Source organism: Macaca mulatta, chromosome 13, assembly GCF_049350105.2.
Source record: "Macaca mulatta isolate MMU2019108-1 chromosome 13, T2T-MMU8v2.0, whole genome shotgun sequence".
Taxonomy (NCBI): domain Eukaryota; kingdom Metazoa; phylum Chordata; class Mammalia; order Primates; family Cercopithecidae; genus Macaca; species Macaca mulatta.
In genome coordinates, this window is record NC_133418.1 from 59,644,248 (window position 1) to 59,670,067 (window position 25,820).

A 25,820-nucleotide genomic window follows, 5' to 3' on the forward strand; every position below is an offset into this window, starting at 1 on the left:
GAAAAGGTGTGCCTGCCATGGAAACCAATTATTGGATCAGCACCATTACTAACTAGAATCAGCATCTTGGAGCCAGATACGTCCATGTTTCTCTGGAAAAGTGAATGCAAAATAAATGACTAAAATCATGACTAACCTGAAGCTACACCCAAGAACAACTTCACCTCATGGCATCTCAATCTTTTATTGGTAAAGAACGGTCCATGATAACATGTCCTACCTACCTCACAAAATAATCACGTCACCTCCCTGGAAGGTGAAAGTCCTTCTCAAGCGCTAGGACATGTTCCTGGACAGGCACATTCCCGAACCTTCAACACGGGTCTGGGAATGCACCAAAGCCCTCAACATGAATTATTTAATGCACACAACATCCCAAGAAGGCAGGGCTCCACATTTTACAAACAAGCAAACTCAGAGAGACTGAGCCGACATTCCAAAGACAGCCGTGCCATGTTTCAAATTCAGATGCCTGACACCGATAACCCTGTTCCACGCAGTGTTCCTTATACCTCCAGATATTAAGATAGTTGGTCCACAAAAGACGGTCCAGTGGCCACAAAGTCTAGAAAACAGTACATCCAATGCCCCTAACTTTGCACTTACACCACTTTGGCAAATGAAGCTCTGAGAAGTCCTGCAGTCAAGAAAGCCACTTACCTTTGTTTAGCCCGGTGTTTCCTAAAGGCCCCTATGCACGGAACCCTTTTTGTTCAGAATACCTCTGAGTTACGAAGTAGCCAAGGGTAGTAAGAGCTCAGCCTCTACAAACAGTCTACCTGGGTCTGATTCCTGGCTCAAGCCCTTGCTAATTGTTAAGTGGGCAGGTTACCTAACCTCTCTCTGCTCTTTTCTCCAAAAGGTAAAATGAGAACAGTGCTTACCTGGTAAAAGTTGTGAGGACTGAATAAGATAAGGTACAGCACAATGCCTGGCACATAAAAAGTGCCTGGTCAACATGAACATGTTTTATTATGATGTTAGTGGATTGGGGGAAGAGACAAGACACCTGTACACAAAGCCTCCTAATGTTGAGTGTCATTACCTTCACACATTGCACCAGTGATTCTTTTCCCTGTTCTCCTCCTTTCCTGGGAAGCTGCCCTTCAGCATCTAGGTCTGAGAATGGCCACCGCTCCAATCTAGCTGGCAAGGAGGGGCGTGTTTTCAGCAGTCCAGAGGAGACCCCGAGGGCCTGGCTGCTCCCCAGACTGCCTTCCCCTGCAGAGTCCTGGGCACGGACGAAGGAGCGCAGGAAACAGGGGTTCTGGCCCTCAGGATCCCCAGATCCTCGGAGGGCAGCTCCAGGAGGCAGCTGGCTTTGGCTGGAGCTTGAAGGGAGGGAAGCTGGCCCATCACTGTCTGACACTTCCAGGGGGCTCTGCCCTTTAATATCCCCAGTGGGCAGGGTAACCAAGGTAGAAATGGATCCTAGATACGAAACCAGGCTAGAAACCTGTGTTAGCCGAGCGGGCAGGGCAAGATACTCGTCGTCACTTTCCACTTCCTCTTCTGATTTCCACCTAGACTCTGTGCAGGTAGGGCGCCGGGCACTCTGGCTGGTCCTCTTCTCCCTCTCTGGACTGGGCAAGGGCCACCCTCTGTCCTGTGTCCTTAGCTGAGGAGAGCCCATATCAAGGTGCTTGCCTGCAGCCAGCCGGTCCTTCGCGCCCCTCAGGGCTGGCTCTCTGCGCTCCCAAGGAGCATCCCTACTGCCTGGGGCTCTGGGGGTAGATGCAAGTTGGCTCCAAGATGCCAAGCCCATGCCACCCTGTTTCTGGGGTACTCCAGAGGGCCACTGCTTAAGGCTTGGCTCTCTGGGCCCAGAAAATGGAAGGGCAGTGGCCTCCGCTGTTGGGCAGTTGGGGGAGACATTAGTAGGTGATTTGAGGGTGCTTGCCGGAGAGACAGAGAAGCTATCCAGGTCTACCCCCGAGTCCTGCGGGACAGGGTCGGCCGGCACACGGCTATCAAGGTGCTTTGGAAGCTGAGGCCTGGGCCTCAGTGGGTAAGTATAGTCAAGCAGATCTTCATACTCTTTATTTGGGTTCCAGAGAGGGGAGTGGCGGTCGGGTGATGGAGGCAGGGAATCTGGCAGCACACAGGCCCAATATTCAGCCTGGAAGGACAGGCGTCTCCTGCCTAGCCCAGAAGCATCACCCCCAGAGAACACAGGCTGTGGTGACCACTGGGGCCGAGGTCCTAGCCCCACCACAGAGGAGGGTTCCTGGGGGACGACCAGCTCCAGGGAGGAGGAGACCTTGGCCAGAGGACCACCACGAGGCTCCGCCTTCTCTTGGTGACCCTGGAGACTGCTGCCTGTGGAGGAAGCAGAGATGCTGCAGACGGAAGGCTGAAGAGCTGCGGAACCTGGACTCAGCACGGACTTCCACTGCGACAGGCAAGAGAGACCTGAGCTGTGAGGCTGCTGGCTGAGGTCCAGTGCCTGGGGCAAATCCACTAGGGATGGATCATCTTCGGTGTCAGCATCATGTCCTGAGCAAACAGTTGTTCTGGGAAGGCTCAAAGTCTGAGGGAGCTCCTCGGAGGCAGAAAGCTTGGTCTTCTCTACCTGCAATGATCAAAGGGACAAAAAGCACTTGGGTGAAAATCAAACCCAATTTCTTTCTTAGATGACAACCCAGGAGTTTCCTTGCGGGTCTAGACAGTATTTAGGAAAGATCTTAAAATGAAAAGTCTGCTGCCTGAGGCAAGAACCAGGCAGTGTGCACTGCCAGCAGGAGCACTGAGACCCTGGCTGCCTGGGAAGCAAGGTGACCTGACTCCCATCTCCAGTCCCCTCCAAGGTTCTTCCTCCGCCGGTATCCAGGGTGTTAGCGAGCAGAACTCGGACAGCTCTGTCATGCTGAAGCTGGAATACAGTCCCGTACCTCTGAGAAGCATCTCCTGGCAGACGAAACCCTCAGCCATTCTGTCGCTAACAGGACACGTCCAAACCCAGGAGGTCGCCCCAGGCCCCACCCTGCTCAGTTCACAAGCCAGTGGTAACTGAACACTAGCAGAATGACTGGTTCATCTCCGCTTCTTCACTGGATTTTTATCTGCTTGATGAAGAACTCAACCCCGAGGGAAGCAGGACAGCACAGCGTTGCTCCAAACATGGGTTTTGGAGCTAGACAAACCTGAGGCCAGCCCCTGACTTTGCCACCTTCCAAATGTGTGACTTCGAGCCTCACTCTCCTCCCCTCATGGCACCAGCTCCTCAGAAGGTAAGGATTAAATACACCCATGTGCGCAAAGCACATGATAAGAGCTTAACAAACAACAGGAATTCTAATAATATGCACCAGACTCATCCTCGTGAAAGGCCATTTCTGTGTCTGTTTATTATTCGCTTCCTGCCTCACTGAATCTCTGACTCACAGGTGCCAGAGCCTCCCACCGCCCCTTGCTCCCAGGCAGGTGGGGCCCAGCCTCTGTTCTCTCCCAGTCCCTCTCAGAACCTCCTCACAGGATGCAGCTCCACAAGGGGACCGTGCAGCAGCCAAGGCTACAATGACACCGAGAAGATCAAAGCCATTCCCAGGAAAGGCCTTGGCAAGCAGAACAGAAAAGAATGTAAGAGCTGGGCAGAACAGATCATTCAGGTCACCTCCCAATGATGCTGAGGGCCTAAAAGATCTGGTGATTTGCCTGCAGTCACAGAACCTGTAGGATTCCCTGCCCCATGTGACTCCCACTAGGAGAAGCTGCCTGGCAGTCAGAGAAGCCCAAAGAATTCTCCTTCACCAGGGACAGTGCTGCCTACTACAGGGCTCCAAGGTTCTGACATGTCCCTTGGGTCTGAAGAGGATTTAGTTCAGAGGCCCCAGGAACCCAAAGCCCTGGACACACCTTTCCCAAGTCTCTTCAGGGTACCCCTAAAGCCTTTAGATCACCAAGTCAGAAACAGTACAGGGCTCCCCTTGCCAGAATTCCCCTGGCCTACACCTCTGGTCCACAGCCTCTTGGCCATACAATCCCTGGTCCTCAAAAAGTCACCAGTCACTCTTGAGGAACAGGAGATACCGTGGACAGTCCCCCCCGGCTGGTCCTGAGGCCCAGCTCTCCAGCTGAACCCACAAAACAGAAATCATCATACTCAGGCCCCTCTAATTCCTCACCCTGCACAGTGGCCAGGAAAGGATGCGAGATGGTGAGGAAATCCTAGAACAAACTCCCAAAGGACAGCAACGGGTCCACATACAGTCTTGCCTTAGTACCTACCTGGCTTTCCCCAGAGAGCAGAAGGTCTCCAGACCCCATGGTGGTAGGAGGCAGGCCACCGAGTGCAGGCTCAGACCTCTCAGCTACGGGCTCTCTGCTGGTGTCACTGGCCTGTGGCTGGTGGGCTCTAGAGAGGCCGCCAGGGTCAGTCCCAATCCAGCAAGCAGGGGCAGGTATCCCTTCTGCCCCCCATACAGGGGAGATGAGCCCTCCCTCAGCGTCCAGGTGTGGGGGCTGCTCCCCACTCACAGGCCCTGGGGGGTCCAGTTCCCGCTCCCCGCAGTTCCCTCTCCCATAAGACTGGGCCTTTGTGTCTTCAGATGCTTCCGCTTCTGCCTTTTCTTCACCCAGGGCCATTGAGACTCCCTACCTAGGTCAGGGTTCTGCTGAAGACTTCAGCTTCCTACAAAACAGGGGAGGGGAGAGAAAAATATAAATCTTCTGCATCTGTGTTCAGGAAGCCTTGTTTTTTAACAATTAAGGCAAACATATTTTTGGCCAAAGGAAAAAGGATACAAATGATGACTACTTCCTCAGAGGAGCACTGAGTTCCGGCTTTTCCCTGGCCCCAGACCTTTCCAAAGGGGACACAGAAGCACACCATTTTCCCCTCTGCTTTCATAGTGGATGGTGCCATCCCCACCAGCAGACACCCAGGAGGGTCAACACAGGTCCAAAGTCCAATCAAGGCTGGGGTCCTGCCTAAGTCACCTTTTTGCCCTTTTAGCCCAACCCCACTGGAAAAGAGTCCTGGTGGGACCCTTCCTGTGCACAGGCCCACAGTGGTTCTGTTGTCCTAACGGTCCCCTCAGCAAGCAACTCAAGCCTGGCTCTGACTGTTCTATCCTAGAGAACAGCAAGTCAGGCCATGCCCAGGCCTCAGCTGGGCACTGGAAGAATGCCCCCCAAGATGCTTGGCTCTGCCTGGCAGAGGAGGCAGGACCCTCTTTTTTCTTTTTTTCGAGACAGGGTCTTACTCTGTTACCCAGGCTAGAGTGCAGTGGTGTGATCTCAGCTCACTGCAGCCTCAACCTCCCCGGGCTCAGATGATCCTCCCACCTCAGCCTCCTGAGTAGCTGGGACTAAAGGCACAGGTCACCACGCCTGGCTAATTTTTGCATTTTTTGTAGAGACGGGGTTTCACCATGTTGCCCAGGCTACAACCCTCTCAAAGCACAGAAACCACATCCAGGCTGTGGAACAGGTAAGGGCTTCTTGTTCCAAGGATGGCCAGTGACCAAAGAGAAAGATCAGCAACTCTCCTCAGGCTGGCCTGGGTTATGCTGCACCTGATGACGGAGGGAAGCTGTGGAAAGCTGGTGGCTAACAGTGGTAGGGTAAGTGTAACATGGCATGTATGTACATGAGAGTGAGAGCCAGGCGGCAGGCAAGTAGGCGAGGGAGCATAGGCAGAGCACTCAGGGAAGGATGATGATTTGGGAGCTGAATCTGCAAACAGGACCATTCCAATACAAAGAGGTTCAGGAACAACAGAGGGACACCACCCTCAGCCTAAGCATGCCAGCAAGAGCTGGTGCTGGGAGCCCTGGCGGGATGGGGCAGGGGGCCAAAAGGCCAACAGGAGGAAGACTAACGCTGGGAGGACGTGGAAGGGGAGGTGACGGAACCGTGAATGCCCAGGATGTCGGCAGCTACCTGGAGTGCACTGGGTCAATCTCAAAGCTTAAGTGTGGGCAGAAATGGCCTTGTTTCCTCAGACAGGAAGCAAAAAGATGGTAAGAGGAGATGCTGGTGGACAGCCTGCAAAGGCGGGAGTGGCTGTGGCTGCGGGCTCATCCTACTTAGCTCGCACACTGGGAAATACCACCTAGATGGGCACTGCACACACTGAGGCCTCATCGCACTGGGATCCAAGAGGCCCCTTCCCTGCCCTGCCTGATGGAGAATGCCAGGCTCCAGCCTGATTCAGAGGTGACCATGGAGGAGAGCATGCCCTTCGCATGGACTCTCGTCTAATTCCCACAACCACCAGGTGGGGCAGGAACTAATCAGAAAAACAATTATTTTTGAGTGGTAATATACAGCTCAAATGTAAAATGCACAATAGATATAAGTCTCTCTCCGCCCTCGTCCCCCACTCCTTTGCTAAAATGAGCCAGGGCAGGCAGAGCATCTATGACAGTGCCTGGCATGGTATGGACACTAAGTGTTGGCTATTGTCATTAGTGTCATGGGGAGGCATCAACAGAATCAGTGTAACAGGCCACCTTATAAGGAAGGACAAAGGAGCCAAACAGGAGAAAAAGCAGCACATTTTTAAATATAAATCAAACAAAATATTTACTACTAGATACTCCCACAAAAACAGGGAACCAGCCTCACTAGTTTTGTGTATGACTCTTGTTTCCTGATGCAAATACTATTTCATCCTTCCCTCCCTTTTTTTTTTTTTTCCCTGGAGACTGAGTCTTGCTCTGTCACCCAGGCTAGAGTTCAGTGGCGTGATCTTGGCTCACTGCAACCTCCACCTCCCGGATTCAAGCGATTCTCCTACCTCAGCCTCCCGGTAGCTGGGACTACAGGCGTGTGCCACCATGCCTGGCTAATTTTTTTGTATTTTTAGCAGAGACAGGGTTTCACCATGTTAGCCAGGCTGGTCTTGAACTTCTGACCTCGGGATATCCACCCACCTCCCAAAGTGCTGGGATTACAGGCATGAACCACTGCACCAGGCTTATCCTTCCCTCACTTTTTTAAAATATAAAAGTAGCAAACTGTATGGGTCATACTATTCAGAACGTTGCTTTTCTTTTCTCTACAAAAAACGTCTAGGGGATCATTCCTAAGCAATACAGCAGGTCCTTCAGTAACATCACTTGGTCCAATATCTTTTTTTTGAGACCTCGAGTCTCACTCTGTCTCCCAGGCTGGTGTGCAGTGGTGCAATCTCAGCTCACTGCAACCTCTGCCTCCTGGGTTCAAGCAATTCTCTTGCCTCAGCCTCCCGAGTAGCTGGGATTACAGGCGCCCGCCACCACACCTGGCTAATTTTTCTATTTTTAGTAGAGATGGGGTTTCACCATCTTGGCCAGGCTGGTCTTGAACTTCTGACCTTGTGATCCACCTGCCTCAGTCTCCCAAAGTGCTGGGATTACAGGGGTGAGCCACTGCACCTGGCCAATATTTGTATTTTTAATAGAGATGGGGTTTCACCATCTTGGCCAGGCTGGTCTTGAACTTCTGACCTTGTGATCCACCCGCCTCAGCCTCCCAAAGTGCTGGGATTACAGGCATAAGCCACACTGCCCAGTCGGTCCAATGTCTTCTCATTATATCACTGATGAGAAGAAACCCTGATTCCTGGCTGAGGTCATTGTCTGTATGGAGTGTACACATTCTCCCCATGTCTGCTTGGATGATATCCAGTTTATCTGGATACTCAGGTTTCCTTCCACATCCCAAAAATATATACTTAGGTGAATGGGGCTGACTACATGGTCCTGGTCTGAGTTGGTGGTATATGAGTGAGTGCGCCCTGCCATGGGATGACGTCCTGCCCATGACTGGTTCCCTCCTTACACCCTCAGCTGCTGGGACAGGCTCCAGCCACCTGCGACCTTGAACCCATTTGAGTAAGCAGGTAAATCATAACCTTGTTTTTTTTTTTTTTTTTAAGATGAAGTCTTGGTTTGTCACCCAGGCTGAAGTGCAGTGGCGCGATCTTGGCTCACTGCAACCTCTGTCCCCTGGCTTCAAGCCATTCTCCTGCCTCAGCCTTCTGAGTAGCTGGGACTACAGACACTCACCACCATGCCTGACTAATTTTTGTATTTTTAGTAGAGATGGGGTTTCACCATGATGGCCAGGCTGATCTGGAACTCCTGACCTCAAATGATCCGCCCTAGTTGGCCTCCCAAAGTGCAGGGATTACAGGCATGAGCCACCACGCCTGGCTCATCTTACTTGTTTTTATTCATCTTTCATAAATGTATGTACAGCTCACATTTATTTCAATATTTAATTTAGAAGTGCTTTACAGTTTATTTAGAAGTTTGATGATGCTTTCATAACCAGAAATATGCCATAGGAGCTTAACTCTTATTTATATCAATTAGACTATGGTAAAATTGGTTTCTTCATATGTCCTTTCAAGTGGCAGAGTCACGGTTTCCAAAAACCTACTGATGACATCAAGTGAGGACTTATTGTACACAGAGAGCTTCCTCTTTCCTTTTCATTACTGTCCAGCGCTGTATTCTGGTGCAAGGACGCACTAGTTTATTTCACCAGTCCCTTATTAGTGGACATCTGGGTTATTTCTAGTCCTTTTTGCTAGTCCAAACAATGCTATGATGAGTCACTATGCACACACATATGTGCTGGCACATCCTCAGCACAAATTGCAGAAGTAGAGCTGCTGAGGCGAAGGGTGCCCAGGGGCATGCTTTTGGCACACACTGCCGAGTGGCCCTCTGCTGAGTGGTATCACTCTACACTCCACCAGCACATGTGAGGGCCAGTTCCCACGGGACCCAGGGTCTTTAATCCTCATGTCACAGATGGGGAAATGAAGGATCTGAGCAAGACAAGTCCAGGACTGCCCAACTCCAGAGCCTAAGCTGTTTATGAACCAAGTGGGGAATAAGTGATCAAACAGTTAAGCCACAAAGCAGAAGAGGGAGAAGACTGGTGGAGGGACAATGAGAAGAGTGACAAGTCTTGCTGCGACAGAGATCTTATGGAGCCACATCCTCACCTGGTGGCTCTTTAAGAAACTGCACATGAAGATGTTTACAGGCAAGGTGTGTTTTCACAACTAGGGGAACACGCTGAGCCCTTGAGCTGGAAAAAACAGGGTGAAGGCCGGGTATAGCCCATAATTCCCAAATGCTACTTCTTGCTCCATTTCTAAAAACTCTCAATGGCCAGAGATCCCCACACCCCTCACTAAAGGGTGCGGTCTTGAGACAGGGTGCTGGAAGATGATGGTGGGGCAAAGGAGGGGTGCAAACAAATTATCCCTTTGTTTTGATGATGTAGTTTTTATTTATCTTGTCTGGACCTCATTATTCAAAAAAAAGGAGGTATCTATTTATCTTGGAGAGATGGGGAGTGGTGAGCTATTACAAACTATTCATTTGACATCCCTAAGTAACTTACAAGGATACACACAAACCTAAACTAGGTTAGTGGTGTGGCCAAAGCCCCTTCAGCAACCAGGTAAGAAGGTCTGAAATTCAATGATGCTCATGGAAATGGTGCGTCTATAACGACGGAATGAAGGTAGTTACTCTCTCAGACTGGATAAACAGTCCCTTCCTAATTTTATTAATCTGCCTGACAAATCATGCTTTTCCCCCTGTACTATACAAGTTTATTATGAGAACCAAGACAGACACGTGTGAAAAAAAATGAAAACTAATCTATAATGCATTCAAAACTGTCTATGAAATGTTACCAAAATGCAACGAAAGGGAGAAATCAGTTGGGATAAATATAATCGGGGAAAACTTCCTGAATTAATGACTGAAGACAAACCACTTTTAAAACAGCAATCATGCTGAAGAAAACACTGGCCCAGGCTATGATAAACGCACAAGTTTTGGATTCCTAGGACTCAACTCTGTCTGCATCTGCCAGGTGGCCATCCGTTAACACTGCAAGGTCTGGTCTTCATTTCCATAGATTCAAGATTTTACATATCATTACTTCTAACCCTCTGGGGTAGGGATGGAGGGGACAGATTCGGTTTGGAACTCTTTTTTTTTTTTTTTTTTTTTTTGAGACGGAGTCTCGCTCTGTCGCCCAGGCTGGAGTGCAGTGGCCGGATCTCAGCTCACTGCAAGCTCCGCCTCCCGGGTTTACGCCATTCTCCTGCCTCAGCCTCCCGAGTAGCCGGGACTACAGGCGCCCGCCACCTCGCCTGGCTAGTTTTTTTTTTGTATTTTTTAGTAGAGACGGGGTTTCACCATGTTAGCCAGGATGGTCTCGATCTCCTGACCTCGTGATCCGCCCGTCTCGGCCTCCCAAAGTGCTGGGATTACAGGCTTGAGCCACCGCGCCCGGCCCGGTTTGGAACTTTTAATAAGAGACAGCTTATCCTTCTCAGACTGGTGAACAGCACTTGTTGTGTTGGACCCACAATGTCTCCCAGGTCATCAGCTTTAAACAATCTCCTAATGTGGGGCCTCCTGTTCTCGGATCACACATTTTACAGTGTTCTGGAGGCTAGTAGCTCCATGATGGGGCACAGGCCCCAGTCTCCTCCCAAATGAAGAAAGTGCCAGGAGGTTGGACTGAATGACAGGAGGCATCAGAGCACAATGAACTCAACCCTCTCCTCTGAGAAAGGTCTGTACACACCAGAACTGCCTTGTCCTTTGTCCAAACCAAGAGACAAGGCACATAAGCTTCAGGATATTCTAGGGACCATCTGGACTTCGCTATTAAAACTCTAGTTTCCAAAACCTGAAGAGGCTGTATGATCCACCAGATATAATTAGGAGTGATGTAGGCTTGGCTTACTCTCACCCTACAGTAAAAATACGCCCACAAATCATGCATGTGGTAACACAAACTCTAAGCCTGGACATCTGACCCTTCTTGGTATATGCTGCATCACCCTAAGACACTCCTGTCACAGCTGCCGGGCTTCCTCCCACTCACTTCTGTCCAGGATGGAGAGAGGAGGACTGGGAACTGTGGGAGGGGCGAGGCTCTGCTCTTGCTCTTGACTAAACCCCTCAAACAGATGAATGATCAACTAGAGAGCAAGCCTTTGAACAAAAAAAGACCTCCGGCAGGACCTTTTTTTTTTTTTTTTTTTTTTTTTTGAGATAGAGTCTCGCTCTGTCGCCCAGGCTGTAGTGCAATGGCACAATTGCAGCTTACTGCAACCTCTGCCTCCCAGGTTCAAGGGATTCTCGTGCCTCAGCCTCCTGAATCGCTGGGATTACAGGCATGCACCACCATGCCTGGCTCATTTTTTGTATCTTTAGTATGGACAGGGTTTCGACATGTTGCCAGGGCTCGTCTCGAACTCCTGAGCTCAGGCAATCCACCCGCCTAGGCCTCCCAAGGTGCTGGGTTTACAGATATGAGCCACCATGCCTGGCCTCTTTTTTTTTTTTTTGTAGATGGACTCTCACTCTGTCGCCTAGGCTGGAGTGCAGCAGTGAGACCTTGGCTCACTGCAACCTCTGCCTCGTGGGTTCAAGCAATTCTCCTGGCTTAGCCTCCCAAGCAGCTGGGACTACAGGCACATGCCACCATGCCCTGCTAATTTTTCTATTTTTAGTAGATACGGGGTTTCACCATGTTGGCCAGGCTAGTCTTGAACTCCTCACCTCAAATGACCCGCCGGCCTTGGCCTCCCACAGTGTTGGGATTACAGGCGGGAGCTACCACGCATGGCCAGAACTCTTTTAAGTCGTGAGCTCCTTTTAGAACAATCTAATTATACCAACTTTGCCCTGGGAGCTCTGTCCTGGCAAGGGCTTGTCTCTGTACCTGAGCACACAGTCACCTGTGCCAGCTACAGAGGCCAGGTGTTGTCAGACTGAGCAAGCCCTATGAGTTCAGGGTCAAAACCTCGACACTTGTTTTCACAGGAGGCCACAGGTATAATTGATAATTGCTATGAACACACAGTGGCAGAACCTGCCCACAGAACTAGACAAAGAGGCTATCCATGCTGCTCTTTCTCCAATAACATGAAACTGTCCACAAGGAAACAGAAGGCAGGACCCAGCAGAGGTTGCTGGAAGAACTCCAGGGGAACTAGATTTATGGAATAAAGGAGCTTAAAGGCAGAGGCCAAGTGGCGTGGGAGGCAGCAGAAAAGGAGGTAAAGACACGTAGCGGAAGCCAACAAAGGGGCCAGTCACAAGAGGTGACTGAGGCCTGCTTCAGGGTGGTGTGGGTGCCAGAAAAACTGTGGCTGGAGGTCTGAGACTGGGAGGCCAGCAGCAAAGAGCAACTGCCATTTCCACCTGCTCCTGCCCTGCCGAGAAGTCCCCCTGGAGCCCCACAGTCCCCCATACCAGCCTTGTCTTCCACTGTGAGGTAGGTCACTCTGAGCACTTTGTACCCCTTCTCTGCAGATAAAACCAAAGTAAAGTGAAAATGAAGAAAAGACTCAAAGCTACAGAGGGTAAACTGTGTGTGCTGTGGCTTGGCCATGGGCCGAGGCCATCCCCAGGATCCTCAGGCACCACGAGCCCGTTCTTTTCTTCCCAGGGCTGCTTCTGGAAGTTTTGCTTAGAGTCAAAAGAACAGAAGGAGTCTCCCAAGGGCCTAGGAGGAGCCAGTGGGTCCCTCTAGATCAATGTGGTAGGGAGGGCTGTGGGCCAGGCTGCTTGGCTGTCTGTTCCCTCACCTTCTCACTCACTTATCTGTTGGCTGACTGACCAGGGCCACCAGACAGCCTCCCAGCAAGGCCAGTCTTCTCACTTACAGGGCAAAGTCTTCAGATGGCTTTTTTTTTTTTTTTAAATTTGCGATGGAGTCTTGCTTTGTTGCCCAGGCTAGAGTGCAGTGGCGCTATCTCACTGGACCCTCTACCTCCTAGGTTCAAGCAATTCTCCTGCCTCAGTCTCCTGAGTAGTTGGGATTACAGGCACCCACCACCACGCCTGGCTAATTTTTGTATTTTTAGTAGAGACAGGGTTTCACCATGTTGGCCAGGCTGGTCTCGAACTCCTGACCTCATGTGATCCTCCTGCCTCGGCCTCCCAAAATGTTGGGATTACAGGCGTGAGCCACTGCGCCCAGCCTAGATAGCCTTTAAAGAAATGTAAGTCACATCTACAAGGAGCTTGACTGAGTCCCAGTTACTCCTCCCCTCAACTCCAAGTTCTCTGGCCTCCTCAGCAGTCAGCAGAGTGTCTGTGTGTAACAAAGCTCAATGTACAAGGATGCCGAGGTTTGAATATGTCAATCAACTGCACCTTTTTTCCCACCAAAGAGCAAAGCAGAAAAACACCTTCCTTATAAGAAAAATCACTGTCAGAAGAGGCTGTACCTGAACCACATGGGTGCATTTCCACAGACCACTGCTTTTACTATACTGACAGTTTTTATTTTTCCATTTATTATTTTTGTAAGAGACAAGGCCTCGCTATGCTGCCCAGGCTGGTCTCAAACTCCTGAACTCAAGCCATTCTCCCTCCTTGGCCTCCCAAAGTGCTGGGATAACAGGCATGGGCCACGGTGCCCGGTCCTGACACTTTTTTTGTGAGGTCATCAGGCTACATGTATGAAGACTGAGAAGAATCTTACCGATTCTCTCAAGAGATACTATTTAGAATGCCACTCACTGTACCATAGCATTCTCTTTGGAGAACCCATGGGAGAATTCTCTGGCCTCAATAACAGAAACAGCTGTCTCCACTCAGCAGACATTTTCACTTTGTAAGTACTGGCAAAACTGATAAAAAAAAATTTCCCTCTGCTTTGGCTGCTACAAAGCTCAGGGCCAAATACACAATCTCACTTGAGTAAAATGCACAGGACAGAGAGGTACTTGCCTTTTTGTGCTAATCTCTCCCTTGACTTTCTCCTATTTTTTTTTTTTCACTCCATGTGCCTCAATTGCTTTTATTAAAAATCCTGTTATATCAAAGTATCTTGGAACAATTCCTCGAATAGTTTTTTTTTGAACAAGATAAATTGTTAAAACAAAAAATAGAAAAAAGCTCCTAAAGCCAAGATTTTATTCCAATACCATAAGAAAATAAAACCCATTTACCCAATACTTCTACAAAGCAAATGTAGATACTCGGGTTAGTACTTCACTATCAAAGTGTGATCCAGCACCAACAGCATCTGCATTACCTCAGAGCTTGTAGGGAATGCAGATTCTCAGGTCCTACCCCAGAACCTTGGAATGAGAACCTGCAGCTTAGCAGTATCTCCAGATAACTTGGTAAGCACAATGTTTCAGAAGCACTGGGTTGGTAAGTAAGGCTGTTTCAGCACCCTGAGAAGGAACAACTAAAATAGCTTTAAAACCATTCCTTGGGTGCCTATATGCCAGTTACACACAAGAAAATTTACGGTCCTTGTCTTCAAGGCCTCTGCAAAAGGACATTAGAAAAGGCTTACACCTTGTGGCAGGTTTTTAATGGCTAATTATAGAATACCACAGCTGGAAGGGAGTCCTCAGAAATAATAATATTCCCTAGAAAGAATTTGAGATTCACGGTGGCTATGTTAAAAACAGAATCACAGACCTGAAATTCTCCTGTGCCAGTTACAGGTGAGAAGGGGAAAGGTATTTGTTCTGGAAACTGGAAATAATTTAAGATAAACTGGTATGCCAAGGGAGCTTACAGCTACAAGGAAATGTGCAACTTAACCTGTTTCCTGTAACCAGAAAGTGGTACAGGAAAACCTGGAAGTGACGCAGTGTCCCCCAAGGGTTGTATCTGACACCTCTAGCTGGCAGACAGGTCTAAAGCCAACAGGAACACTTCTTGGGCTTTTCACAATGTTTGTGAACAACATTAAAGACAGTAGTTTCTTCATGAGAACAAATTTAAGTTATAAGGAGAGTCCACCTCCATAAGCTCTGCTTCTATCTGGATGGATCAACCATGTAAAGATTTTCTGTCAGCCATACGAGGCCCCAATCTATTTGGCTCCTCTGATTTTACATGACCATTTCAGGTACCAGACCCCATTAAGAGTGTATCAGGTACAACTGTAACTCTTGGCCAAACTGCTATTTGGCACCGAATCAATCTTTAGCTGGTGGTGAGACTCCAGACACATAAACAGATAATATTCTATGGAATACTTTCACTGTGGAAAGAGAATCAGCAAAGGCTAAAGAGATGTTTAAAAATCAGCCATCAGGCTGGGCACGGTGGCTCATGCCTGTAATTCCAGCACTTTGGGCGGCTGAGGTGGGCGGATCACCTGAGGTCAGGGGTTCAAGACCAGGCTGGTCAACATGGCGAAACCCTGTCTCTACAAAAAATACAAAAATTAGCGGGACATGGTGGTGGGCGCCTGTAACCCCAGCTACTTGGCAGGCTGAGGCAGGAGAACTGCTCGAACTCGGGAGGAGGAGGTTGCAGTGAGCTGAGATTGTGCCACCGCACTCTAGCCTGGCCAAGAAGAGTGAAACTCCCTCTCAAAAAAAGAAAAAAATCCGCCATCAGATAACGGGCCAGGCACCGTGGCTCATGCCTGTAATCGCTTGAGCCCAGGAGTTCAAACCAGCCTGGGCAATATAGAGAGACATCATCTCTACAACAAAATAGAAAATTAGCTGGGCGTGGTGATGTGCACCTGTGATCCCAGCTACTTGGGAGGCTGAGGTGAGAGGGACTCTTGACTCCAGGAGGCTGAGGTCACAGTGAGTTGAGATCATGACACTGCACTCCAGCCTGGGTGATGGAGTCAGACCCTGTCTCAAAAAAAGGGATCGGATAAGGACCAAAAAGCAGAGAGATCCTGAAAGGTCAAGTACTATACAGATATTTCATATTAGTGAGTGTATTCAAGTATCCATTTATTTTTCTCCTAACAACTGCTAACAGCTAACAGCTACAGATCATTTTCTTTGTGCCAGGAACTATGGTAGGCACTTTACATTAATATCTTATTTAATCCTCATAACCCATCACATAGGTACTATTACTATTCCCATTTTCAGGATGAGGAAACCAAGACACAGAGAAGTTAAATAACTTAATGACATGCCTGTAATCCCAGCACTCTGGGAGGCAGAGGCAGGAGGATTGCTTGAGCCTAGGAGTTTAAGACCAGCCTGGACAACATGGCAAGAACCCCATCACCATTAAAACAAACAAACAAACAAACAAACTTAATCAGAGTTAGTAACATGGCAGAGCTAAAGTCTGTTTGACTTAGAAAGCCTGAGCTTAGCTGCCTTCCTAACCTGTAAGAATAACTGGCTCAAGAAGTTAAATAAATATTTCTGTTGTGTCACCTTTGGGCTACCATGCTGACTTTGTTTCCTTTTGGCTTCCTTCCATCATTGAGTGCCTTTTATGTTCCAAGCATTGTGCTAGGGGCTGGGGAAACCGCAATACAGTGTGATGTGTAAAAATAGAGGTCGGAGAAGGTAGCCCTGAACAGGGAGGAGTTATCAGTCGCAGGGTGAGTAAGTGCCTTCGAAAGCTTTGCAAAAGAGCTTAAACTGAATTCCTTGTTTTTTTTTGTTGTTGTTGTTTTGTTTTCTAAGTGGGCCAGAATTGACTCAACAGAGGGTGGGAAAGGGGAATGGAGTGAACAAAGTAAAAAGTGGTGACTTCTAGATCTTTCAACTAAACCCAAAGCAAACTGACTCAACACCCTTTGTCACGCACTTTAACACAACATTCTCCATACCCTAGATCTGAGGACTGTTAGATTATTTACAAATGCTACCTCCCTTCGTGGTCCTGATGAATTCCCAGGGAGGTCCAATCTGCCCTGGCAGGTTTCCGCTCATTTTTGTTACAAACAATACACTAAACCCAAACTACTAATCATCAAGGGCTGGAACAGGTTTTGGACATTCGTCCCCAGGCTGCTGAGAACTGTTCTAGTGATGACAGTTAGAAAGGGTAGCTCTCCGAGGCAAAAAAAAAAAGAGACATCTAGATTTTTTCGCTCCGCATCTGGGCGCTGCAGCATCCACGGTGATAAGAAGACATCACTGGTCTCCATCTTTCGAGAGGGAAAGGCCCGCGCTGCACTAGTCCCGACTGGGTAGCTGGGTAAACAGCCCACGCTCGGCAGAGGCCTGAGGGAAAGTGACCTCCCCAGGGGCCCAGGACCACCAGCAGCGCAGCTGCTCCGCCACCAGATGCGCGGACTCGCGCGCTCCCTCGCCGCGCCCGGGCACTCCCAAGCCCAGCCGCCCGCCTCGGCCCCGACCCCTCGGCCGCCACAACACACGCTGTTCCGCCCGCAAAATGGAGGCGAAGGCACGAGGCGCCCCCGCCCCCAGGGAGCCTTTGTGCCCTTGCCGGCGGGGACGCGAGGCCAGACGGCCCGCACCGCAAGGGCCCCGCAGGCACCGAAGGGAAGGGGCGGAGGGGGCCGGGCTGCGCGCGCGGATCTAGCCCCGGCCACCGCCCCCAGTGCCGCGGGCACCCCGGACACCAGCACCAGAGCGCGGGACGCTGCCTACCTACCGCACCGCGAACGCTTCGCACATCCGGAACGGCCTCAGCAGCCCCATGCGGTGGCCCCAAGCTGGGGGCCCTGACTGCAACCGCGGCCCTCCAACCGCAGCCCGAAACGCGAAGGGCGGGACCGAGCGCCAACCACGCCCTTCGGACGCGGTGAGCACACCCTTCTTCCCGCCCCTTCTCCCTCCGCGAGAGAGCGTTCGGCAGTGTTGCGCAGCCAATCTCAACCCTCAGCCGGGGCTCGACCAATACGTGGACGCTTCTGCAAGATGAGCCCGCCCCCTACTTCGTCTTGGCCTATGGGAAGCCGGGACTTCTTCAGCTGCTGTCGTCCCTCGTTTTTGGAGCTCCGACCTCAGCTTCGCCTGAGAGCCGGGTTGTGCAAGGGCGGGTCATTCTGGGGCGCTTAAGGGTGGGTGCCGGGGGACGCGCTTTCCCGCATGAAGGTCGCGCCAGGAGTCATGCGTACATTCGTTCATTTTGCTCTGGACGTACTGATGTTTCTACGCGCCGCGCCACGAGGTGGTCCCACCTCCTTTCGCTGTGTTTCTGTTTACATTCGCATCTGCGAGACCCGGCGGCGCGACCGAGGCCCGAACAGGTGCTGTGGGGCGAGGCGGGGAGCCAGTGCCGAGGGGAGCTCCCCAGGCCGGGTGATTGAGGCCAGCTTCGGGGGGAGGTGGAGCTCTGGCTCGCAGAGAATGGGAAGGGTGTGGAAAATGAACTGGGAGCTGCTTAGCGACTCCGAGCTGCCTGCTCTGATGGGAAATTGGTGATGGAGTCAGAGGGAAGTGGGAGGCAGCTTGTGGGAGGCCAGGGTGCACACTCTGTCACCCGCCAGCATGAGACCTAGGAGCTTTCATATATCTCTAACTATCTATCTGTCTATTTTGCAGAGATGGGATCTTGCTGTGTTGCCAAGGCTGGGCTTGAACTGGACTCAGACTGTCCTCCCGCCTCGGCCTCCCAGAGTGCTGGAATTACAGGCGTGAGCCACTCCATCCCGTCCCCTAGGAGCTTAATGACACTGCCCTTTAGCTTTTACTGCTCAGCAGAATCCGGAGGCATAGAGGAACTACCACCTAGCTGGCGTGGGGAAGGAGTCCTCCCTTCTGATGGTTTTCTCTCAGCAGCACTTTCAACAATCTGGCTTCTGCTGAATATCTCCTCAATTCATAAAACAGGTGTCTGTAAATGTCAACCCCAGCTGGGTGCAGGGTACAAATTTTTTCCTGCAGAGCTCTTGAGTCCCAGGTAGTTTAGGAGACAAGGACTTGTTTGGTTTTCCCAGACCTGTCAGGACAGCTCAGAGGTTTTGTCTAACCCACGGGTCACAAACTTTTGACAACAGCAGCATCTAGCCCACAGATGGTTTTATTTGGGCATCACATAGGTTTTCTTTGTTTGTTTGCTTTTGTTTTTTTAATAAGAATTTGAATCCCACCAACACCACTGGTCCATTAAGTAACCGCCAGCCTTCACACATTTGCTGTCTACCCGAAGGGATTGGTGTTTGTGACCCTAGATCTTTTCTATACACAGAAGACCTCCAGTGGAGTCACCTAATCCCACAGCCAAGTCACCCCTGCTGAACAGAGAACTGTACAAAGTCCAAACAGGCATACATATCCTTATGGTTTCCCAATCTATAAGAGAGGGGATAGGATGAAGGATTCCCAAGGTTCCTTTTGGTTCTGACGTTCTGTAATTTTGTGTTGTGAGCAGCTTTTGTTTTTGCCTGATGGGAAAACTTTCCTTTGGGGAATTGTCTGCAGTCCCCTGGATCAGATGGTTCTTTAGCACCACACTTCTCTGGCCTCTCGAGGCAGGATGGGTGTGGAGAAGGGGAGGTGTGGAGCCCAGGCTTGGCCAACTATAGTCTCCCTCCTCTTGTTCTCAGATTTCCCCAGGGATGTGCACATGACCAAACCTAAGATGATCTGAGCCCTTGTCAGGGATTTTAGAGAATGAGGGTGGGAGAAAGAGGCTCTTTCCTCTGGTGTTTCTGAGCATGGGAAAAATAGGCCTGGAGCTGTCTGTAGTTATACTCCTTGCACCAGCAATGCTGGAGAACCAGGTCTGGAAATATTAGGAACCAGCTAAGCCATCCTGCTTTGGTACTCTGATTAGGGTGCATGCCAGCTCCTTTGGTGGTGACATGAATTATTTTTCAACTCTTCTCGCTCAAGATTCAAGTTTTGGGAAGGACCATTTACTAGGCCTAGTCTAGGTTATGTGCCTGCGTTCCAATTGCTAATAGGCAAATAGAGTTCTGGTTTCTCCTGTGGCTTCTAGTCAGGGAGGCCTAGCCTCATAGCAAGACTCAGTGTGTGGGGGCCTCCCCTCAAATGAGAAGAATGAGATGCTGGGTTGCCAAAAGTTGCTCCACTATAGGCCGTCTCTTAGGCTGCCCAGCGTTCACAGAAGTGCTTTCAAAGGTAAATGAAAATGCTGCCATCCAACAAAATGCGAGGATCTCTCCTACAACAGAATTTACTTATCCCTTCCCCAAAGCAGGGCATCTCAAAATCTCCTCGTTTATTGTATTTGGCCGAAGTCCAACTTCTGTTAAGTGATGTTCCATTCTTCCTTTCAGTTTCATCATCATCCCATCCCATCGTTGCAATGTGTAAACTAAATTGTAAAGTTAAGCATCACTGATAGACTTTAGATACAATTGTGAAGAGAAAGGAAATGAAAGGAAAGGACAATAGCTAAAAACTCTTCATTTATATATAATACAGCAAGAAGGGAAATACTGTTAGAGGTTATAATCCTCATTTTTGTAACTGGTAATGAAGCTTTATTGTCATTTACAATTTTCCTTCTCTGCTACCTATTCCAGGTCCCTCTTTCCTTCACGCAACCCCTCAGCTGGCCAGGATTCTTTGCCTGGTTGGGTTAAGCAAGTTTTTGTTCTTGAGGAGGTTGTCTGTAGGTAGGTTGTAGTTTGTCTGTAGGTGGTGCAGTATGTTGCCATCAACTTGTGCCCTGGCATGAGAGTGATGAGGTGCCTCAGGAGACCTCCTGGGTTCTAGTATTGCTCCTCTTGCCTCCGTGGCGTGACAGCAACCCCACTTCCTCCTGAGCGTCGAGATCAGTCACCAAACAGCATGTGACCTGTGGCATGAGGAGACCACATCAATTTCAGTTTCCAGTTAATAGGAACCATTATTGTAGTTCTGGTGAAAGCATTGTACTAAAATATCTAAACCAGCTGGTTTGAGGAAAAGCAAAGATAAATCATCAGGTATGATTTGAGAAGTGCCACACCCGTTGTTTCCAGCAGTGATATTCTGCTGTGGAAGAAACTATTGGTCATTGGTTCAGAGTTTTGTCTCCCAGCAGGCAGTTGAACTAATTTTTTTTTTTTTTTTAAATTAAAAATTTTGGCCAGCTGGTGGCTTCTTGCTTGGTGGCCGGGAGCCAGATTCCATGCTAGGCAGGAGCAAGGTGCAGCCGGTGGGAATGCAGGAGAGGCCAGTCGCTTGTTTTGGGACTTTCGAAACAGCAGCCTGGGAACCAACAGAGAAGATTCCGTCTTCCAGAGGTTGCCACTGTCTGCCAACTCACTTGTCTCCATCCTCAGTCATCTTTTAAAAATACGTAGTGACGCTCTAGCTGTCTGGTTCTTCACGGGGAATGTGAAGTCTGACATCATTCCTATTGCCATGAAATCTGAAACTCAGCGTCATTCTCACTGAAAGTTGCCTTGGAGTTTGACAAACCCTTTCCCCAGTGATACTGAAAGGTTGTTTTGTTTTTGTTTTGTTTTTTTGAGATGGTGTCTCACTCTGTCACCCAGCTGGAGCTGGAGTGCAGTAGCACGATCTTGGCCTACTGCAACCTCCACCTCCCAGGTTCAGGGGATTCTCCTGCCTCATCCTCCCGAGTAGCGGGGATTACAGGCACCCACCACCATGCCTGGCTAATTTTTGTGTTTTTAGAAGAGACGGTTTCATCATGTTGGTAAGGCTGGTCTTGAACTCCTGACCTCAGGTGATCCACCTGCCTTGGTCTCCCAAATTGCTGGGATTACAGGTGTGAGCCACCACACCTGGTCAGATGCAAGTTATTTTGAGCTAAACAGAAGAGCTACCAACATCCGTATAAAGTAACTATAAGAACAAAATTAAAAAAGTTTCAACTAATGAAAATTCTTCCCACCAACCACAATTCCATCCAACAGCCAAAAAGCAGAGGAAAACTAACATAATACTTTTCATATGAAGTAAATATCATTTAGTAAGCAGCTGCAGCTATAAAGAATACCAAAAATCAGACATTAAAAAACTCAAAATAGAAGTGGACACAAAGCAGAAAGCTATAAAATGAGAACTGACTAAATTCAGGAAAGAAGTAGAAGAAAAAGCCAAAATAATCTTGAGATATGGAAACTAAATTACATTGTGTCCACGGGAAAATAGGTTAGCCTAAAAATTCAAGAAAGAACATTCATAAATTTAAAACAGCCAAGAGAACTCAAAACAAATTTGAAAAAGAAGGAAAAATATCAGAAAAAAAGAGAAGATAGACAGAAGTTAACATATGCATCACTGAAGTCTCCAAAGAAGAGAAACATGACAGTGAAACAAAGCTATAACTGGAGATAGTTTTCTGGATATAAAATAAAACATGAATTTTTGGGACCAAAGGTACCTGGAGAAAAACTGACTCAGTATCATTAGCCTCAGTGAAATGCAAATCAAAACCACAATTATAGCCACTAGGATGGCTATAAAAAATGTAACAACGTGTTGATGAGGATGTGGAGAAATTGGAACTCATACTTGGCTGGTAAGACTGTCAAATGGAGGCTGGGCACAGTGGCTCATACCTGTAATTCCAACTCTGCCAGGCTAACGTGGTAGGATCGCTAGGGCCCAGTAGGTCAAGGTTGCAGTGAGCTGTGATCGTACCACTGCACTCCAGCCTGAGCAACAGGGCGAGACCTTGTCTCAAAAGAAAGGAAAAAAAAAAAGTATGTCAAATAATACAGCCACTTTGGAAAGCAGTCTGGAAGTTTCTCAAAAATTAAACATAAAGTTACCATATGACCCAGCAGTTCCACTCCTATGTACATATCCAAGATAAATTAAAACATATGTTCATACAAAAACTTGTACATGATTGGTTATTGCAGCATTATTCACAAGAGCCAAAAAGTGGAAACAACCCAAATACCCATTAACTGATGAATGGGTAAGTAAAATACAGGATATCCATAATATGGAATGTTATCCGGCAGTAAAATCAATGCTACAGAATGTAGACAAACTTGCTATACAATGTGGGTGAACCATGAAAACATGCCAAGTGAAAGAAGCCAGTCACAGAAGACCACATAGATGATTCCATTCGTGTGACACATCCAGAATAGGCAAATCTATGAAGATGGTAGATTAGCAGTTACCTAGGGCTCCAGGAATTCAGGGGAATGGGAAGTGACCACTAATGGGTAACAGTTTCTTTTAGGGGTAATGAACTAAATTTGATGGTTCTAAACTTGACTGTGATGATGCTTGCACAACTCTGTGAATAAACTAAAACCATGGAACTGTGTACTGTAAATGGGTGAACTGTATAGTAGGGAAGTTATATCTCAATAAAGCTGTTTTTTTAAAAAAAGATATAGGAGTCAACTTGAAGGACTTTTTCTTTTTTTTTTCTTTTCTTTTTTTTGAGACAGAGTCTTGCTCTTTCTCCCAGGCTGGAGTGCAGTGGTACGATCTCACCTGACTGCAACCTCTGCCTCCCTGGTTCAAGTGATTCTCCTGCCTCAGCCTGCTGAATTATAGGTGCTTGCCCCCACACCCGGCTAATTTTTTTTTTTTTTCTTTCAGTAGAGACAGGGTTTTACCATGTTGACCAGGCTGGTCTCAAACTCCTGACCTCAAGTGATCCACCTGCCTCAGCCTCCCAAAATGCTGGGATTACAGGCATGAGCTACCACATCCGGCCTTGAAGGACTTTTTCATTGGCCGAATTTGGGACAATCTGCAAATAAAAATTAATGTTAATTATTATTTAATTATATTTTAAGTATAATTGTATTTATATTTAAGATAATTATATACTGAAATGTATAATTAACTTCAATATAATTAGTAGATATATAGTTAAGTATATATGCTTAATATATGATTATATTTAAAATGTTTATATAATCTATTAATAAGTATTAATATATAGTACTATGTAATGTTTAACATATAAATATATAATGTATTAAATGTTAATGTAAAATAAATATTTGTAATCTATAATTATAATTGATTATAATATAATAATTTTTTGAAAATCATGGTCCATAGTCAATCTCAAACAAAACATAAGAAAACAGGGAGAGAAAAAGAAAAGCTCGTCTTTACAGAGTGATAGATGTAAGAGGAATGTTAGATTAGACAATTACCCTTTTGGAAACTCAAATGTAATAATTAACCAAGATAAGGATTACTAATGGATGCTAAAACTATTGGGAAAAAAGTTTCTGGGAACAAGGTATTCACACAGACTCCCAAGTATTGCCCCACTGATTATTTACTAATTACAAAAGAGAAATTATGCATTTATAATGGAAAGACTGAGCAGTTACCACCATAACCAAGTGATCAAACATCACCAATAATGGGACTACTAGATATGTGCCTCCTAAGTAGAATTCTTTTTTTTTTTTTTTTTTTTGAGACGGAGTCTCGCTCTGTCGCCCAGGCTGGAGTGCAGTGGCGCGATCTCGGCTCACTGCAAGCTCCGCCTCCTGGGTTCATGCCATTCTCCTGCCTCAGCCTCCCGAGTAGCTGGGACTACAGGCGCCCACAACCGCGCCCGGCTAATTTTTTGTATTTTTAGTAGAGACGGGGTTTCACCGTGGTCTCGATCTCCTGACCTTGTGATCCGCCCGCCTCGGCCTCCCAAAGTGCTGGGATTACAGGCGTGAGCCACCGCGCCCGGCCTAAGTAGAATTCTTTCCAAAAATATTTAACCTAACTTCCTGCTTACAGGAAATACAGTAGATACTGGTATAAGATGAACACCATTAGGAAGTAATCATCTCCAGAATATGGGATATTATGTAGCTGCACCAGACCAATTTGGTTCAACTTTTATGTAACAAAGTTATGAGTTGTTTTTCAGTTGCTAATGGAGCCTCAGGTCATGTAACCTGAGCAGGCCCAGATTAACCAAGTGTGTAGCCACAGGGCGGAACCTAAGTGCTCAGAGGAGCAGGGACTGAATTAGGAAGCTGACACTGCATGGCTGGATCTATGATGCAATCAGATTGAGCTCTGGCATCACTCCTTAGCAGGATCCAGTGAGATCATGCCTCTTGGCATTACCTCATTGCAAGATCCAGTCAGATCATGCCTCATTACCCTATGCTTATAAAATCTGACACAGCCCGGAGCTCGGGAAGGCATTGCTTTGGGAGCTATCTATACCCATTGTTCTCTTTACTAGTTGTAAGTAATAAAATCCCCTTGTTAAATCCTGCTTGGTTGTGGCCATTGGGTTGTCACTTACCAAGTGACCTAGCCCACCTGTTGTGTGGGCAACAGTTATACAAAACAGTTGGCCTGAACTCTTCAAAAATGTCAACAGTATGAAAAACAATACCCAGAAATAAATGTATTGGAAAGAATGGTTCTAGATTAAAAGAGACTAAATAGACAATAACCAAAAACAATACAGGAAACTTGAGTGGATACTGGAGCAGGAAAAAAAGAGCTATAAAAGGTATTTGCGGAATAATTGGAGAGAGTTGAATTTGGGCTGATATTAGATGATGATATAGCACAATTGTTAAATTTGGGGGGAGGTGATGGCATTGTGGTTACGTAGAAAAATGTTTTTATTCTTAGGAGATACATGCTGAAGTAATTAGAGGGGAACTGTTATAATGTCTTTATATTAGTCTGTTTTCACACTGCTGATAAAGACATACCTAAGATTGGGCAATTTACAAAAGAAAGAAGTTTAATGGACTTACAGTTCCACATGGCTGGGGAGGCCTCACGATCATGGTGAAAGGTGAAAGGCATGTCTCACATGGCGGCAGACAAGAGGAGAGAACTTGTGCAGGGAAACTCCCCTCTTTAAAAACATCAGATCTTGTGAGACGTATTCACTACCACGAGAACAGCATGGGAAAAACCTGCCCCCATGATTCAATTACCTCCCACCAGGTTCTTCCCACAACATGTGGGAATTCAAGATGAGATTTGAGTGGGGACGCAGCCAAACCATATCAATCTTTAACTTAATTTTGGTTGTTTAACAAACAAAACTGTATATCTGTATTTGTAGCTATCTGTCTAAAGGGGAGCACATGCAAATGTGATAAAATGTTAGTAATTGATGAATCTGTGGTTGACAGACTCTAAGGTGGCACTCGGTGAATTCTGACCTTCCCTCCTGGAATTCACACCTTGCGTAATCCCTTTCCCTTGAGTAGGGGCTGGATTTAGAGACTGGCTTCTAGCAAAT

General features: G+C 47.8%; 1 protein-coding gene and 1 long non-coding RNA gene across 13 annotated transcripts in view; one reads left to right on the plus strand and one right to left on the minus strand.

Moving 5' to 3' along the window:
* CEP68 (centrosomal protein 68) overlaps nt 1-17,453 on the minus strand; it is a 30,172-nt gene extending 12,719 nt beyond the window's left edge. For 2 of the 12 annotated variants that reach the window (XM_077959496.1, XM_077959494.1), the window contains exons 1-4: nt 17,340-17,453; nt 4,477-4,630; nt 4,224-4,354; nt 1,046-2,568 (exon numbers count right to left, since the gene is read on the minus strand). In XM_077959496.1, coding sequence (XP_077815622.1) covers nt 1,046-2,568; nt 4,224-4,354; nt 4,477-4,523 — 1,701 coding nt within the window. In that variant the 5' untranslated portion in view covers nt 4,524-4,630; nt 17,340-17,453. Of the gene's footprint in view, nt 1-1,045; nt 2,573-4,223; nt 4,631-17,335 lie in introns of all 12 variants that reach the window. The other 10 variants (XM_077959495.1, XM_077959493.1, XM_077959499.1 and 7 more) reach the window with 5 other exon arrangements.
* Nucleotides 17,454-17,687: 234 nt separating this feature from the next.
* Nucleotides 17,688-21,847, plus strand: LOC144333761 (uncharacterized). The gene is made up of 2 exons (XR_013402754.1): nt 17,688-17,937; nt 18,233-21,847. It is a non-coding gene; the product is annotated as an uncharacterized LOC144333761 (long non-coding RNA).
* Nucleotides 21,848-25,820: the final 3,973 nt, after the last annotated feature.